This window comes from Protopterus annectens, chromosome 1.part0, assembly GCF_019279795.1.
Source record: "Protopterus annectens isolate FY-2018-M chromosome 1.part0, PAN1.0, whole genome shotgun sequence".
NCBI lineage: Eukaryota > Metazoa > Chordata > Ceratodontiformes > Protopteridae > Protopterus > Protopterus annectens.
This window is the reverse complement of record NC_056725.1, coordinates 1,854,822,249-1,854,839,803: the sequence shown is the minus strand read 5'-3', so window position 1 is coordinate 1,854,839,803 and position 17,555 is coordinate 1,854,822,249. Positions and strand designations below refer to the sequence as shown.

Below are 17,555 nucleotides of genomic sequence, written 5' to 3'. Positions count from 1 at the left end.
CTTCCTTAAAAATCATTGTCAAAAACTCTAAAATGGATGACAGAGGAGCTTGGAAAGGGTCAATTTTTTTGTATACTGGCCCAAACTGAGAACCTTTTCCATTTACTGCGATATAGTTTTCTGGTGGATGGCTTATGAAAAGACAATAGAATTTGTCTTGTGTCATCTGAGAGTGAATGAAGCCTGGCTATTTGGGGAAGTGGATCAGCCAAACATCAGCTTTAGAGACTGCAATAAAGGATGGAGGTCCCCTGACGGGTGTGTCAGGAGGTCTGGAACTGGGTCCAGGATCCATGGATCCTCCAGCAGATGATGGTGAAGGAAAGGGAACCAAATCTGTCAAGGCCAATGGGGGCTATGAGGATAACAGTCCTTCCCTGCGATTTCGCTTTCTGTAAAAATCTGGGCATCAGTGGAATAGGTGGGAATGCATATAGGAGACCCAGAGGCCAATCGTGTACGAGTGCGTCTCTCGGGGGATGTCCCAGAGGTGGTATCAGGGCAAAGTAGCTTCTGCATTTGGTATTGATGTGACTGGCAAAGAGGTCGCAGCAAGGATGGCCCCATTTGCGGAAAATCAAGTCCGCAATGTGTTCGTTGAGAGACCACTTGTGAGGCAACAGGATCGCCCTGCTCAGCTTGTCCGCTATCACATTGGATTTCCCCGGGATGTCCATTGCTAACAGAAAATGCTGGGATGACACAGCCCATTGCCATACCCTGAGGGCTTCTCGACAAAGGGGGTAAGACTTGGTTCCACCCTGTTTGTTCAAGTAGCAGACCACTGACATGTTGTCTGTCTGAATTGCAATTTCCCTAGAGGAAGAGAGTCCTGGAAGTACTGCAATGCCAGAAGTACTGCTCTCAACTCCAGAACATTGATATGCAGATGTGACTCTTGATCCGTCCATGTGCCTTGGGCAGTCTTTCCCTGAAAATGCTCCCCCCACCCTATTAGGGAAGCGTCCATGGTCACAGTGGCTACTGGGGGGGGGGAGCACAAAGGGTCTTCCTACTGTGACATGAAGAGACGTCAACCCCCACCGAATGCGTCTCTTGCAAGAATTTGTGATGAGAATCATATGGTTCATTGGTAACTTCTGGTAAGACCACTGAGCGAATAGGAGCCATTGAAGAATTCGCATATGCATCCTTGCGAGTGGAATGGCTAGAATTGCTGCTGCCATCAAACCTAGCACCTTCAAGACCTCTGCAGCTGTAGCTCTGTTCTTTGACACCAATGAGTTGACGTGTTGGCGAAGAAGTGAGACCCTTTTGACTGGAAGACATAGAGTGGTGGTTGAGGTATCTAACTCTGCTCCTATAAAGACGGTATGCTGCAATGGCAACAAGGCAGACTTTTCGAAGTTGACTGTAATACCAAAGTGGTGGCAGAGTGTAAGAGAAGATTGTGTTGCCTGAATCAATTGATGCCTGGTTGTAGCGGTGAGGAGCCAATCATCTAGATATGGAAACACCTGGAATCCTAGATGCCTCAGGTGAGCCGTGACCACTGCCATGCATTTGGTGAACACTCGGGGAGCTGTAGTGAGACCAAAGGGCAGGGCTCGAAACTGGTAGTGATTTGTTCCCAACCGGAAATGCAGGTGATCTCTGGAGCGTCTGCCCATCTTTATGTGGTAGTACGCGTCCTTGAGATCGATGGAGCACATCCAATCGCCTTTCCCTAGAAAGTGAAGAATGGCCTGAAGCGTGACCATTCAGAACTTCTCTTTTTTTACAAACTGGTTGAGTCTGCTGAGATCCAAGATAGGTCTCCAGTCCCCTGTTTTCTATGGAACCAAAAAGAATCTTGAGTAAGTTCTGAATCCAACTTGGCCTGCTGGGACTGGCTGGATGACTCTTTTTCTAGCAACTTGCGGTCCTCTATGGTTGCTTGTTCCCTGAGAATGGGTGGAACATCCGGGATTCTGTTTACAGAATTGGGAGGGGAAAAGAACGGTATGAAATACCCTCTGGAAATGATGCTTTGCACCCAGGTATCGGATGTTATGTTTAGCCAGGCTTCTGGGTACAAAGATAAGCGACCCCGACTGCCTCCAGAGCCGGGCAGCCAGGGTTTCCTTTCAGGAGCGCTGGTAGGGCAGACCAGAGAACTGGCCTCTGTTACCCTGCTGTTGCGGACCCCCCCCTGCCGTGCGGGTTGCATCTTCCATTATAACCCTCTCCTCTGCCTCTAGAGGGGGTTTCTCCACGTGTGTCCTGAAATTCTCCCTGTGCTTTTCAGAACCACATTTTCTGCCCTTAGGACCCTTGGGATAGGGCCGAGTAGGGGTAGAAAAATGGACTCCAGCGGCAGATAGAGTCTTGCCTTCCTGCTCACACCTGGTTAGAGTTTCCTTTACCTTGGGCCCAAACAGGGATGAGCCATCAAATGGAGTGCTGATAAAGGAAGACTTGAAAGGCTCCGCAAAGGAACACAGACGCATCCAGGCTTGTCTACGCAGAGCAATGCCTGAACTAGCGGCTCTACTCGAACCATCAGCTGCATAAGATATGAGGCGCATGGACGAGTTCACAATTGAGTTTAGGGTAGCAAGCTGTGTGATAACTTTGTCGGCAACCCTTGCAGCTACCGTACCCTGGAGAGTACCTCCTAGCTCTTTCAGGAGATCTCTTTGTAGTCTTGTAAAATGGGTTAAGTAATTCATTGATCGAAGGGAAAATGTCACAGAACTAAACATGCGTTTCCCATATCTATCCATGATCCTAGAATCTCTGTTAGAAGGATGGATAGATGAGGACGTCTCAGACGTTTCCTTTTTGGTGGCTGCAGCCACCACCATGGCATCAACAGGCACTCCCTTAGTCAAAAAGGCTTTGTCCACTGGGGCAGAGATGAACTTATCTGGCTTCTGAGGGACAAGTTCCATGGCCTCCGGAGACTCCCACGCCTTACGAGAGATCAGCTCCATGAGCTCATCATAAGGTGGAGACACCCAACAAGTGGAAGGTTGAGACCCAAAAGCCTTCAAGAGCACTGACTCGTCTTCAGTAGGGCTTTTGGACTGCCAACCGCTCCTCTGATTAAGGATCTCTAATATCTCCGCAAAGGAGATATCCTCAGAGGGGGATCGAAGGGACCCTTCTGACTCATCCAAGTCAGTGTCAGATGTCAAAGACTCCTCTTGCACAGTCTCTTCCCAGGTACCTCCTCAGTGGGGGGATCTGGGGAGGTCTCAGAAGAGCAGGGGGCACCCTGTGGGGCTACTTGAGGCTCAGGGTCTCTACGCTTGGTTGGACTGGTAGAAGCAGGAGCGGACACAGGCGTGTGAGGGGAGGAGGAAGCCAGACCTGATGCTGATGATGTCTTTGGAGACAGGACTCTCCTCATGGCATCGAACGCACCATGGCTCCGACGAGAAGGGGTAGATGGATCTGAAGGGACCATCCGATCCTCCCGCACTGAGGCCATGGGCTCCGAGCCCGAGGTAGGAGCCGAGCTCATCTGAGCCGAAGCCCTGAGAGGAAGAGTCGGCACCGACAAATCGGTACAACTATCCTCCCCGGACCCGACAGGAGAGTGTCGGCTCCTAGAGTCCCCGGTCGGTGCAGAGGACGTCCGAGTAGTTGGAACCGATAACACAGGTACAGTTCTCGGCTCCACAGGCTCAACAACTATCAGGTTGGGCTTCTTTGGCTCTGAAAGTCCAGTACGGCTCGGAGGAGGAGTAGTCAAGTCCGGGTTAATGGTCTTCGGCACCGACGAAGGCATCGGAGCGGACAACAATTTAGCAAGGCCTGGTGCCCGTAGAAGCTTCTGCACTAGCCTGTCCATATCCATATCTGAGAGGCTGACAGAAGACTTCAAGGAGTGCACCGAAGGTTCTGATTGGAGCAGAGGAGATGAGGGAATCTCAGAGACCGGCACCAAAGCTGTGAGCTGGCTCCGAACAGAAGGGACACTCGGTTCAGAGGACAGTGGAACCGATGACCCTACACCCTCCATTTTTTTTAGTCTTTTTGGATGCTTTCGAGTCACCTGAGGATTTGGAAGATTTTGAGGATCTACTAGCACCATCCTGGTCACCCAGCGCTTTGGAGAAAGGGTGCTGAAGTAAACCCCTGTCTACTAATTTTCTCCTTTTCTCCAAAGTACCCTGGAGGAGAAGGAGTGACATATACTGCAATAGTCTTGGAGGTGTTTAGCCCCCAGACAATAAACACATTGAACATGCCCGTCAGTGACAGACATTTTTTGTCCACAATCCGGACATTTTCTGAAGCCAGACTTTGGATGAGGCTTCTCTTTCTCATCAGACATTTCTATTATCAGATTAAACAATTTTAAAGAATTAAACAACACACTTAGAAATTATCTACCAAAGTACACCTAAGAATGATGTTAAATATAAGGCCAACCCTTAGGCCCAACACTATAGAAAAACAGAAGGCAAAACAGGGCACTAATCTAAAAAGTTCAGTTGTGTACCTACCATAAATGTAGATGTTCGAGTGTATTCACTGTTGCAGTCATTACACTTGGGTTATCCTGCTGACAGGCGACCCACAGTTGGCCCGAGTTCCAAAGTCTTGGTCAGGCGTCGGTTGCTGTCACCTCTTCCCTGACGTCAGTGCGCCAGGGGTATAAAAGTTGCAACAGACGCCATTTTCTTCAGTTTTTCTTGCCCCAGATGTCAGATGCCCCCAGATAGGAAGGCTGAAAAAATAAAAATATGCCAAACAACCATGCATATATTACTATAAACATTTCCTTCTACTAAAAACAAATACACCACATAGGTTGTATAGAGTTGAGAAGTACAGAATAGTCCCAACACAGAGGGGGATGGTGGGTGGGTAACCAGGACTGCAACAGTGAATACACTCGAACATCTACATTTATTGTAGGTACACAACTGTACTACGTTCATCGTGTTTCACTGTTGCAGTCATTACACTTGGGTAGAATCCAAAAGCTGAGCTTGGGTGGCTGGGTCTAGATTGGATTTGGTGAGGCTAACAAGCCCTGCAGAACTGCAGTGGCAAAGCCTGCTCTGGATTTGGAGTTGAGAGGTAGGTGGTAGAGCTTGGTAAAAGTATGCACTGAGCTCCAGGTTACAGCTTCTAATATGTCTTTGGTTGGTACCCCTCTGAGGAAAGCTGCTGAAGTGGCTGCTGCTCTGGTAGAATGAGGCCTAATGCCCTTAGGCACAGATTTGCCATGTTGTGCATAACAGAAGTGGATGCAGTGTCCTATCCATTTGGAGATTGTCTGCTTTGTAATAGGTTTTCCTTGTGATCCTGCAGCATAAGCTACAAACAGTTGCTCAGTTTTTCTGAAAGCTTTTGTTTTGTCCAAGTAAAATCGTAGCTGCCTGTGTATATCCAAAGCGTGCAGAAGTCTTTCCCCTTTATTCTGGGGATTTGGGTAGAAAGTAGGCAAATGAATGGTTTGGTTTAAGGCCACATCGGAGACCACTTTTGGCATGAATGTTGGGTTTGTTCTTAGAGAAACCCTGTCCTGGTGAAAAATGAGGAAAGGTTCCACAGCCATCAATGCCTGTAACTCTGAGACTCTTCTTGCTGAAGTTATTGCTAGGAGCAGAGCAGTTTTCCATGACAAGAATTTTAGATCAGCTGTGCTGGCTGGTTCAAATGGAGGCAGTGGTAGTTTTTCTAAAACAAAATTGAGGTCCCAAGTAGGTACTGGTGCTCTCCTAGGGGGTCTTATATTCTTTGCCCCTCTGAGGTACTGTCGTAGTAGAGGATGTGAAAAAATAGGAGGATCCGTATTGTAATGAGCTGAAATGGCAGAGGCATGGATTTTAATAGATGAAAACGATAGGCCTTTGTCCAGCATCTCAGTCAGGTATTGCAAAATCTGAGGCATATTAGGGACCAGTGGGTCAAGCCCTTGTGCCTGGTTCCAAGCACAGAATCTCTTCCATTTTTCTGCATAAGATTTCCTAGTGCTGGGTCTCCTGGCTTCCAAAATTACATCCATAACAGCTTTAGAGAGAGGTGCAGTCTGAGTGGCTACATTATCTGCCATGTCACCAGGTTTAAGGTTCTGAGTTGACTGTGCAGAATCTGATTGTTTTGCTGTGTCAGAAGATGAGGGATTTGAGGTAGGGGCCAAGGTGGGCCTTGGGACAAAATCTTTAGGATTGGGTACCAGTGCTGGCGTGGCCAGTCTGGTGCAATCAGGATCATTTTTGGCCTCTCTTGTCTGACTTTTAGAAGCACCTTGGTGAGAAGAGGCATCGGAGGGAAGACATAAGACTGTCAGGATTTTCCAGCTGAAAGATACAGCATCCACTTTCCATGCTTGAGTGTGATAAATCCTTGTGCAAAATTTCTGTATTTGGCAATTGTGAGGGGAGGCAAAAAGATCTATGTTTGGGCGTCCCCATTCCCTTGTTACATGTTGAACACTTGTGGATTTAGCTTCCATTCGTGAGGATTCATGAGATTTCTGCTTAGTTCGTCTGCCAGTGTATTTTTTGTTCCTGGCAGGAATTGTGCCTGCAGATGTACCTGGTAGGTCAGTGCTGTGTTCCTCAAAGTCATGGCTTGTTTGCATAGGGGGTAGGAATGTGTGCCCCCTTGCTTGTTTATGTACCACATAACTGTGGTATTGTCCGTCTTTATTAATAATTGTCCTGGATGTATTAGGTCCTTGAAGGCTGTCAGGGCATTCTGTACAGCTAGCATCTCTTTTTGATTGATGTGAAGATGCATTTGTTCTTTGGGCCACGTGCCCTGAATACATTTTCCTGCCATATGTGCTCCCCAGGCATAATCCGATGCATCTGTTGTTATTGTCTGCCTGGCTGTAGGTAAGGTGAAAGGCTGTCCCTTGTTGTGGTGACAGGCCTGGGACCACCATCGAAACTCCTGTTGTAGGCAGGGAATCAAGGTTATGATAGTCTCTATGACAATGCTGAGTCCAAACACTTTTTAGATACCATTGTTGTTTCCTCATATGCAGTTTGGCATATGGAATTAGTAGAATGCAAGATGCCATGAAACCCAGGGCCTGCAGAATTTTTCTTGCAGGGAGCTGGGTCTTTGTTGCCAACGTTTGAAAGTAATGAGTCAGTTGCTTTTGCTTGTCTTGCGTGAGATAAGCCATCTGGGCAGCTGTATTTAAGCTTGCACCCAGGAATATTATCTCTTGAGAGGGCACTAGTTTTGATTTCTTTTCGTTTACTGTGTACCCTAGGAAAATTAGCAATCTTTTTACAAATGCCAAGTGCTTTAGTAGAATGTCCTTGCTCTCTGCTTGAATAAGGCAGTCGTCCAAGTAGGGTTATATTTGAATTCCTTTTTGTCTGCAAAATGCAATTACTGGTGCCAGGCATTTTGTGAAGACCCTGGGCGCAGTAGATAAGCCAAAGGGCAGGGCAGTGCAGAGAATTGGTAAGGCATTGAGCCTGCTATAAATTTGAGGTATCTTCTGCACGATTGTCTGATTGGGACATGCAGGTATGCCTCCTTGAGATCCAGAGTAACTAGCCAAGCCTCCTTGCCCAGCATGGGCAGAAGTTGTTGTAGTGTTAACATTTTGAATTTTGGAACATCCAGGAAAGTATTTAGGATTGACAGGTCCAGTATTGGTCTCCAGGCTTTGTCTTTTCTGGGTACTAGGAAAAGCCGTGAGTAAAATCCTTGGCCCTGTTCTTCTTGTGGGACTTTCTGAATAGCTCCCATATCCATAAGAGTAGCAATCTGTTTTTGTGCCTCTGCCCATTGGTTTTGTGGCAGGTTTGGCATACCTTTTGATCTTGGAAGCATGTGGAAGTGGAACCTGTACCCTTGAGAAACTATATTCAACACCCACTGGTCTTGGGTGATCATGTGCCAATTTTTTGAGAAAAGTGCTATCTTTCCCCCTAGGGGTGCTGTCAACTGGTAAGAGCTTGGCATTAGCAGAGGGAAGTCATTGTGACGGTTTCCTATAAGGTTGTGATTTGTCTTTCCTCCTTTGGGGGCTGAAGCACCCCATTGTTTAGGTCTGTAGGAGCCTTGGGGCTGAGATCTGCCTCTTGGGCGCCTGTATCTGCCTCTTTGTGGCCTGTCTGACACTGGAAAGGACCAATTTTTTGAAGGCCAGTTTCTGCTAAATCTATGTGGTTGAACCTGTAAGAAATCTTTCACAGTTTGCATTGACTTTGCTTTATCCTCCATTTCCTTTAACACCTCTTCTGCCCTAACACCAAACAAAGTATCATGCTGTAGTGGAGCATCCAATAATTTTACTTTAACATGGTCAGGTAAACTTTGTTCTTTCAACCAAACATGTCTTCGAATAACTGAGCCTGTAACTGTGGCTCTACAAGAGGCCTCTAATGAATCAAAACCACATTGCAGAGTATGCTTTCCCACTTCAACTGCATGCAATAAATCCTGCATTTCTTTACTGACAGGACTTTCTATATTTGTAACCATTTTCTGCTTTAACAATGACATGAGATACTGTTGATACTTAAGCATGTGAACCTGACAGTTTAAAGCTCTTACAGCTAAAGTAGCAGAAGTGTAAACTTTTTTCCATCTGTCCAGAGCTCTGGAATCCCTATCTGAGGGGAAAGGATTTTTGGCAGTGGAAGCTTTAAGCCCTTTAGGACCCTGGGAAATTGTTTCTGGGTCTGCAGCTGGGTTTTTGTAAAGAAATCTATGAGTCAGGGACCCTGTAGTACCTGTCTGGCTTTACTGGTGCAGGGGTAAAGAATCTTGAGAGAGACTGGATTCAGAAAAAACATCATCTACAATATCAAGCACAGGGGGGATAGCTAGGGGCCTGTGCTGAGGCAATAAAAGGAAATCTCTGAGCCTTTTCTTGGATTCTGAGTAATCCTGGCTCTCCCAATGGAAATGCTCCCTCATGGTGTGCAGGGTTTCCCCAAAGGAGTAATCCTCAGGCGGTGAGGCTGAAGGAATGGACTCTTCAGCATCAGAGTCCTCATAAGGAGGGAGAGAATAGCTCTGGTCAGAAGAAGAATCAGAAGAAATGGAAACCTGATCAGAGGAATCATAATCAGTGTCTTGCCTAGGCCTTTTGTCAGGAGGGGGATGGGGAGCCCCTGATTAAAGTAATAAGGTCTTCGGCCATTTTGAGCATCTGTTTCTTTGGCATGGATGACTGTTCTGGAGAATGCTGCACTTGTTTCCTTGTCTTTAATGGTGTTTTTGACTTTGCTGCTGTAGTAGCTTTAATTGTAAGCTGTGAAGGTCTGAAAATACCCTCAGAAGCCGGTGCCTGCTCAGCGGCTCCAGACCCATCTGAGGGTATAGTTTCTGCAGGCCCAATACCTTGAGTTTCCACAGGCCTCGGTGTCTCCACGTGGCTGTCGGTTACGGCCTGTGGCTGTGAGCTAGCGGGTGTGAGGGGCTGCGAAAGCACCTCACTGAGAACTGGCGACTGGCCTAGAAGAGGCTTCGTCGTCAGTTTTGGACCTCGGATGGCTGTCTTTTTCTTTGTCTTTGCATTTTTTATACATTCCGGTCGTTGGTTTTTCCAATGGCATTATGTAGATAAATCTTCGTCCAAAATAATGTAAAGCAAAATCAAACCGTTTAATAGTGCGTTTATTGAATCTAGCACAAAACCGACAACTAGTAATGTCATGGTCAGGGCCTAGGCAAGGAATGCAGTAAGAGTGAAAGTCCTTATGAGGTATTTGCTTCCCACAAGAAATACAATTATTAACTTTTACTGACATCGGTCTGGAGCAAGAACAAGTTTCCCCTATGGGGTACTTAGCTTTATTGACGACTTCGGTTCTGAAATTCAATTTTGAAAATCTCAGGAGTCAGCCGACCAGCACTTTGAACTGCTTTTGCTTCGGGCACCGCACGGCAAGAAAGACTGAAGAAAATGGTGTCAGTTGCAACTTTTATACCCCTGGCTCACTGACATCAGGGGAAGAAGCGACAGCAACTGACGCCGGACCAAGACTTTGGAACTCGAGCCGACTGCGGGTCACTTGCCAAACACGATGAATATCTAAGTCTAAAACTCTAGAGATTAGATATATATATGTGTGTGTATATATATATATATATATATATATATATATATATATATATATTTATACACACACACTACCCTATCAAGAAGTCAAGAAAAAAAGTTTTTAAACTTGCAAATAGATGAATCTATCGATTAATAATGGTCCGAGCTATCTGGAACACCGAGATCTGTGCCGCGGCAAACTAAATCTGAGGTAATTCCAGCAGTGTGTCATGGGATACGGGGCTTGGTCTCGAGCTACTGACAAACCTTGAGCTTTGCTACATGCCATGTCGGAGCAGAGGATCAGCTCCGAACCCATCAGTGAGAATAAACGTTGAGATTTAACAACTTCACATCAAAAGGCAAATATGTAGAGAATATATGGAAAAAAGCATACAAAAGTTCACATAAACATTGAGTAAAAACATACAAATGGAGTCTTCATAGTCAGATATGCCTAATGTTAACACGAATAACACTAAAACATATACACACATGGTTTACATGCTCATAATTGGTTTAAACTAAAATCAACCTCTGTTTTGTCTACAGACAAAATAGCTGGTTGACAGTTGTGTGAGATCAGAAAATCCCCATGTTGGGGAACATACCCTTGGAATAAATAATTAGCAGTGGTATGTGTATGTGGGAGGAGGGCACAGTGGAGCTTCCCCCTTGCAAAAACCTGGTTTCAAAATTTGCACAGTCTGAGGAATAGCCTTGGAGCATACACAGAAGCCTGTCAACACTTGGTTGTTGACTTTAGCGACGTACACTGGAGTACAGCAGAAACAGTTTGTAATATTATACACAGCAATAGAAATGAAAGAATATACTGTGCCAAAAACAGTGCATAGAAAGTAAAGCAGTAAATTAACCCTTCAGTAATTTGCAGAAAAATGTATGTGGCTATTTGGATAATAAAAAAATAAGGTTCTGCCTTGTGACTTTATAAGGACTGGGATAAGCAAGTATACTCCATTTAAAAACATAGAAGATCAAATGGCCTTGTAGGACAGTATCAACATGTGTAATCAAACTAAGATTTTAGTCAAAAGTTTTTAATGACCTTTAAGAGCAATTTAGAAAGTTTCAAATTTCACAGTTTTGTGCAAACTATGCATAAGTTTATTCCAAAGGAATTTGTTCAAATTTGAATAAGATCTGTCATCAATTTGAAACGGTCCAATAATTCTTTGCAGATCACAAAAACAGTCCCTGACATTTTACCAATCTGAAGCCAGGATTCAGAAATGTTACTGCCAATAGTACCCTCTTTTTGATGCTGGTGGTAGCCTTTTCTGCACCTTGAAGAAGTGTAGTACCACAGTCGGCTGTTCCTCTGGCCTACCGCAGATACTAATGAGGAATTCTGGTGCGGTGGAGCAACAAAGTAATTAGCTATGTGCTCTTAAGGTCTGCAATAAGTCCTTTATGCAGGTGAGTGATTCCCAGAATCTCTTGGCTGCATAAATTCTTATTGACATCCAGGGTAATTAACTTGGTCAACAGCTCATGTTTACCCATTACTTTCAATGGCTGATACTGATTCAGTAATGACCTACATTTAAATGATTGTAATTCTTTGTGATTTACAAGGGACAGTGACATCAGAAATGTTCTTTTAAAAAGAGTCATGGCAGTATGTACTCGTGTATGTTTGTGTGAATGTGCGTTTGGATGTGTGTATTGGAGGGGGAAATAAATGGAAGAATGTCTATGCTAAAATGATACTGTGTACACTAATGGTGATTACCACACATACAGCAGAAGTGTGTGTTTAGGTGCTTGCAGTACTCACCAAAATGTTTCAGAGACACGCGAATCAGTTCATAATGAGGGCTTTCCCTCATTGCAAGCAATGTGTCTCTGAAACACTGGCTTCCACAATCTCACTAACAGGCCTTTTTTGACACATTTTTATTGTCTGCAGCCAGGCCTGTTTCTGAATCCTAGAACTAATTCATAATCACTCAATGAAAAAAGCCATACAAACCTGTATAGAAATCCATACATACCTGTGTAGAAAATATATAAAAAAGCAGTGCTGGAGAATTCTGGTGCCTTAGCTTACATACTATCTAAGAAAGTAAAAGGGATGTATTTAGGATATAATGCTTCAATACTAAAGGAGAGTTACAAGACCAACATCAATTACCCAGAAAGAGGCAGTTATATGAAAAAGCTTTAATTGGCAATACAATTTTTAAACAAGTTGAGACAAATGGTGCAAGTTTAACAATACATACTGCCTGCCTCTTGTATCTAAATATTTTATTTTGTTTTGTTCCTCAGTCCAACATTTCCATTATTTGTAAAACAAACAGGAGCTCACGTGTCATACTAGCAGCATTAATTGCATTAAAGTCATGAAAATATTTAGCCACTGAATTTATAAGCTCACTATGTGCAATGGCTTTAAGTGTTCTAAAATGTAAACTTTAAAAGATCTGTTTAATGCAACTTACAATCATGGCTTACACAACAGACCACTCTCTCAGAATCTTGAACACAGTATTTTATCACAGTTAAAATCTAGTTAATATAATTTGTGCATTTCACAAAGGCTCTAAAGTCAGAGGGCATTCATCCATTTTACACATACAAACATGCCCGTGCATACATACATATAACATACACACACCCAGTCAGTGCACCTTATTTTATATATACAGTCTTCAAGTCAAAGGTTGTGGTGAGATATTAAATTTTAAGTTCCTCCATACCTCTCAATCTTCAGACATTGAAAATAGGGTCAAAGGCCTTTGAAAAACAGTGACATCCAGCTAAAAATGTAAAGATCAAATTAGCATAAAATTTAAACGCCAAATACTATATAATTTTTACCGCATCCAGTATGAATGTGGGACACTACTTAGAGACACATTTATAAAACAAACTGACAAAAACAATGTACAAAAAATAAGCATACCATCAGACAGTTTTAAATCTGTAGAATTTAATGAACTGTATCGCAAAATTCTTCCATACAAGGTCATGCCTCCGGAAAAAGGAAGTTGCAATATGCATGTTCTCTAAGTTATTATTACGGCATACCTCCAAAAATACGGACATTCTAAATCAGACATGAAAATAGAAGCATTCCCCCAAAACAGGGAACGATGAAAGGTCTAGGTTCCTCCCATTCTTTTCTGCAGTGTTCTGACATCTTGGATGTATTAACCTTCCTGGCTCGGGTACATTATTCTAGAAAATATATTCCTTTGGACTGTATTAAAGTACATTCAAGGTAATACTTATTGGTTTCCTTCTATCTAGATAATGTTATGTGTAATAGTTGAGAACAGTGGGTTTGGGGGAAAAAAACTTCAGGCTATACTTAATACCTGCAAAAATGTGGTCTAAAAGTATCTTACTAGATTAATAATAATAATTTTGTGCACTTGGGTCTTAAACCTATATTATATGATTAACATGTCTACATGTTTTATTACAGGCACATGCAGAGTCACCAACACTGAAAATGAGCCCTTGCATTATCAACAAACTAGAGGTGCTAAGACTTATAAGAGACCAAGTTACATTGGATGCCAAACTTCATAAGATAATATCAGCTGAAAAAAGCAGCAGTTTCATGTTTCCAGAAGAGTACCAATTTGAAGCCAAGTACCAGCCTTTTCATTATGTTTCTCAGATGTACCCTACCTGTAATTCAGAACAGAACCTTGGCTTTGTTACTCACCTGACTGCTTCCATTATTGGCACAGAAAGCTTTACTGATGTTCTATACCCCTGCAATATGTCAGCATGGATCACCTCACAAAACCACCTAAACATGGACTTCGAAATTAACCAATACAGTGAACACATAATTAATCATCACCAGTTATGTTCCATTGCTCAAAGTGATTATGCATCTACAAAAGATAATTGCTTTGAACACAGTTCTGGTTACAAGCCTCAGGTACAAATAATCAGCAGTGTCTGTAAAGAAGAAATACCGTCATTTTCAAATACAACACACACAGAGGAGCCCTCCGATGTGAAAAAAATCTCATAGCACTTTCTGAACCTTATAAATCAGATACATGCAAATAGGCATGAAGCTGAGCATAACTACTGTTCTAAAAGCATACACATTGAAAGCCTGGTACTTTCTTTTATATGTGTGTACCTGCATCTGTTTAGAAATTAGAACCTTTGTACTGCAGAATATAAGCATTTCTAGAAATTAAACTGAGAGACACAGTACAGAATATTCTCAAAGAATGGAAACCAGGTCTCAGTAGGCATGACTAAAAATGACTGTTCTAGCAATGCTATTTTTTAAGCTAAAAAGAGATTGTTGTCACCTTTATATGTTTAAGATACTATAACAATCTCTAATGTATTAGTTATTTTGTTGTTAACATCTGTGATATTTATTGGAGACTGCTTTCATAATATAGTATTTAAATGGACAGAATTTTTAACTCTTTCCTTCTAGAGTAGATGTAGCACTGTTACAATCTACATCCTGAACTTCTGTAGGCAAGACTCAAGGCAGAACCACAGAGCAAACCGATATTATGGTCTGCAGAAGTGTAAATTTTGCTATTTTTTCCCTTATTTCAAAGGCAATTTTATTAAGATTACCAAAATGACTTCTTATTAAACATTAAGTCTGTTTCTGTGTCTGAGAAATTATGCAAAAAGCATAAAGCATCAGTATCACTTTTATCCATCATGACATTTTGAATATGTTATGTATTTTTTAAGTTGTCTGGTCTTTGAAGTATTAATGAAAATACAGAAAGTATTTGCAGTTTGATAAATAGATGTATTACTGAACACTAAATATGTTATATATAAAATACAAATTAGTTATTTCATAAGATGTATCGCAGTCTTTCAAAAACTGAATGTTTTCTGAAATAGTAACAAAACAATGAATGACTGTCTTTTCATAAATTCCATTCAGACAAGAGTATTTCAATAAAGGTACAGGGTACATATGAAGTATCTGTGATAATACTGTTCATCACAGTATGAATATTCATAGAATGCCATACAGCTTTTTAATTTTTTACATATTGACAAAAGTATGAAATACTGCATATTTCATGAATCATTATAACGGAGATAATGGAGAACACTGGACTGAAATAGTGTATTTGTGTGATGGTTGAAGTTTCATGCTAGAAGCTTAGTTGTACACATGCACACTGCTGGCATAACATTGTAAATCTCGATCACAAAGACACTATTTAAGTCCAGTGCTCTCCACTATTGCCAGGTTGAAAAGTACTGTACTATGTAGATTTGTTAGTTATAATTTAAAGCAAGTTATTTGCATCAAACCTTTATACTTGCAAATCTTGGATAACTTTCCCCAGCATTTAGAAGTTACCTTTATGAAGCTTATCCGTGGCTGAGGTTGCAATCTTTTATTTTTGTGCACATCTCTCCAAACATACCTCGCAACTGTTTTGACTTTGTCTCAAAATGTTGCTCTGTCTCTTCTAATTATTCTCAGGGGAAAATGGTGGTGGATTACACTTAATGCATAACTGCAATAATTAGTTACAGAATAATTAAGATTACCTTACTTTGTAAACTTCTCAAGATAATAGTATTAATAATTTAAAAAGCATCCTTGATTGTTTCTGGAAGAAAAAGGATGAGTGCTAGCCGATAATGGAGAACACTGAACTAAGCATAACTCGCATTCGTACTCATAGACACAAGTACGCTTAAGTCCAATGTTCTACATTACCTCCAGCATAATAGTCAGTCTCTCATGAAACATGTATGTTGCACAAACTCAGGCCCACTATCATTTTTGTGGCACATCAGTATGTTTTATTTACTGTGTATTTAATGATCTTTGAAAACTATGGTATAAAATGACTTAATCTAGACAAACCCAAGGCAGTCCAGGAAACAAAAGCACTATGATTGAAAGATGTTAATAACAGCATATATGAGGTGGTGAGTTATAACTACAGTTCTTCAAACATACATATTTTTCTAATCTCGCTCTAGATTTGATTTAATAATGTAACTTTATCTCTGAATATATCATAGTTTATAGCAGGGGTTCTCATGAAACAGATTATGGGTTCTAGTCTAAAACTAATAATGAACTCATGCCACAGAATTCTGCCATTCATGTACAGTCTTGGAAGTACGTTTAACGCTGGGAAATGACATTTTCAAAAAAGTCATTTAAAGACCGTAACATAGTGATGTCAAACTATTCTCAACAAAACATGCTTTCTGTTCCCTTTAGTCATATTCCAAGATAACCATGTAAACAGAAGGTATGCTCTGCATTTATTCTGCTTTTTTACATTCCCAGGCAACACACAGACACAGACATTAGTGCTGCTTCCAAATAACTGTTGTGTTATTCTGTGCAGATTATGCATGTGTTCTCTGCATCTAAGTGGGTTTTCACATGGTGCTTTGGTTTCCCCTCAAAGCCCCAAAACATGCTGTTAAGTGAATTGGTGAGCCTCTAAATTGCCTATAGGTGTCTAGGCATTGCATGAGTGAATGTGTGTATGCATCGTGCAATGAAGCTGCATCCCATCCACGACTGCCTCTCTGCTTTGTGCCTGCTGCTTAGCAGCAGAGGCTGCATCTCCTCTATGACATTATTGAAAAGGGTAACATGGGCATCAAAGAATAACCAAAGGTTTCCTTTCTATATCTGATTCAGTAGCTTCTCATTACACAGTTTTGGCATTGATGAAGCACCACACTGGTTCCATTTAGAATTTGTTGTGGCAACTGATGCATCATTCTGTACACTAGAGAATGCTGTATCAGTGTGACATGCCACTCAGACAAACAGGCACACAAGCACTGAATTACAGGAAACTTAACACCTGCACTAGAAAAAAAAAAGAGTGAAGTTTACAGCCTTTAAAAATGATTAATTTGGCCATTGATTCTTGATGAAACAAAGAGGAGAGAATAAAGATTTGTTTAGGAGTATGCATATAACATATTACAGGGAGCACTTGAGAAAAAAATGTTCATATTGTTTCTGAAGTTACTCAAAAAGGCAATAATTTACAGCACTGCCATTTTTAACTTGTGGCAGGGGAGACTGAAGAAAAGCACAATGATTGAATACTTGCAGATAGGGTAGGGATAAGGGGGTGGCAATCCTGAGTACAAGCTGTTAACGGGCACAAGCAACACCGCAGATGAGATGCTCATTAGGCATGAGCGCAGCAGTTGCTTAAATGCATGTGGTTAGGTGCATTTGTTTGTAATAAAAGCAAGGAGATGCTATAAGTTTTTTTGTCTTCAACTTTAGGCTGCTTAGGGAGTCAACTAAATTATCTACAGCTGTGAATGAATGAATGAAGCACAATCTGACAAACTGCAATACACTGAATCTGTTTCACTCAACCATCCGATTTTCAGAAAGCTATGTAAATAAAACTACTGCAAGGTGTTATGACATGGGGATGTCAGGAATTCCCTCCACTCAGAAACTGTTTTGTCTAAACACATTCAACAAAACTGTGCAGCAATCATTTTACAAACAAGATTTCTGCACCATTTTTCAAAATTTTCAAAAGTCAGTTTAAAGCTAATCTTACTGATGTTCAGTGCT

At 41.9% G+C, this 17,555-nt stretch overlaps 1 protein-coding gene across 2 annotated transcripts in view; it reads left to right on the top strand.

Annotated features, from left to right (window-relative positions):
* The window catches only part of OSMR (oncostatin M receptor), a 1,030,877-nt gene extending 1,015,952 nt beyond the window's left edge, over positions 1-14,925 (top strand). Inside the window, exon 18 of one of the 2 annotated variants that reach the window (XM_044069885.1) lies at positions 13,440-14,925. In XM_044069885.1, the coding sequence (XP_043925820.1) occupies positions 13,440-14,003 (564 nt within the window). In that variant the 3' untranslated portion in view covers positions 14,004-14,925. The remainder of the gene's footprint in view (positions 1-13,439) is intronic. The other variant, XR_006364564.1, reaches the window with a different exon arrangement.
* The last annotated feature ends 2,630 nt before the right edge of the window (positions 14,926-17,555 follow it).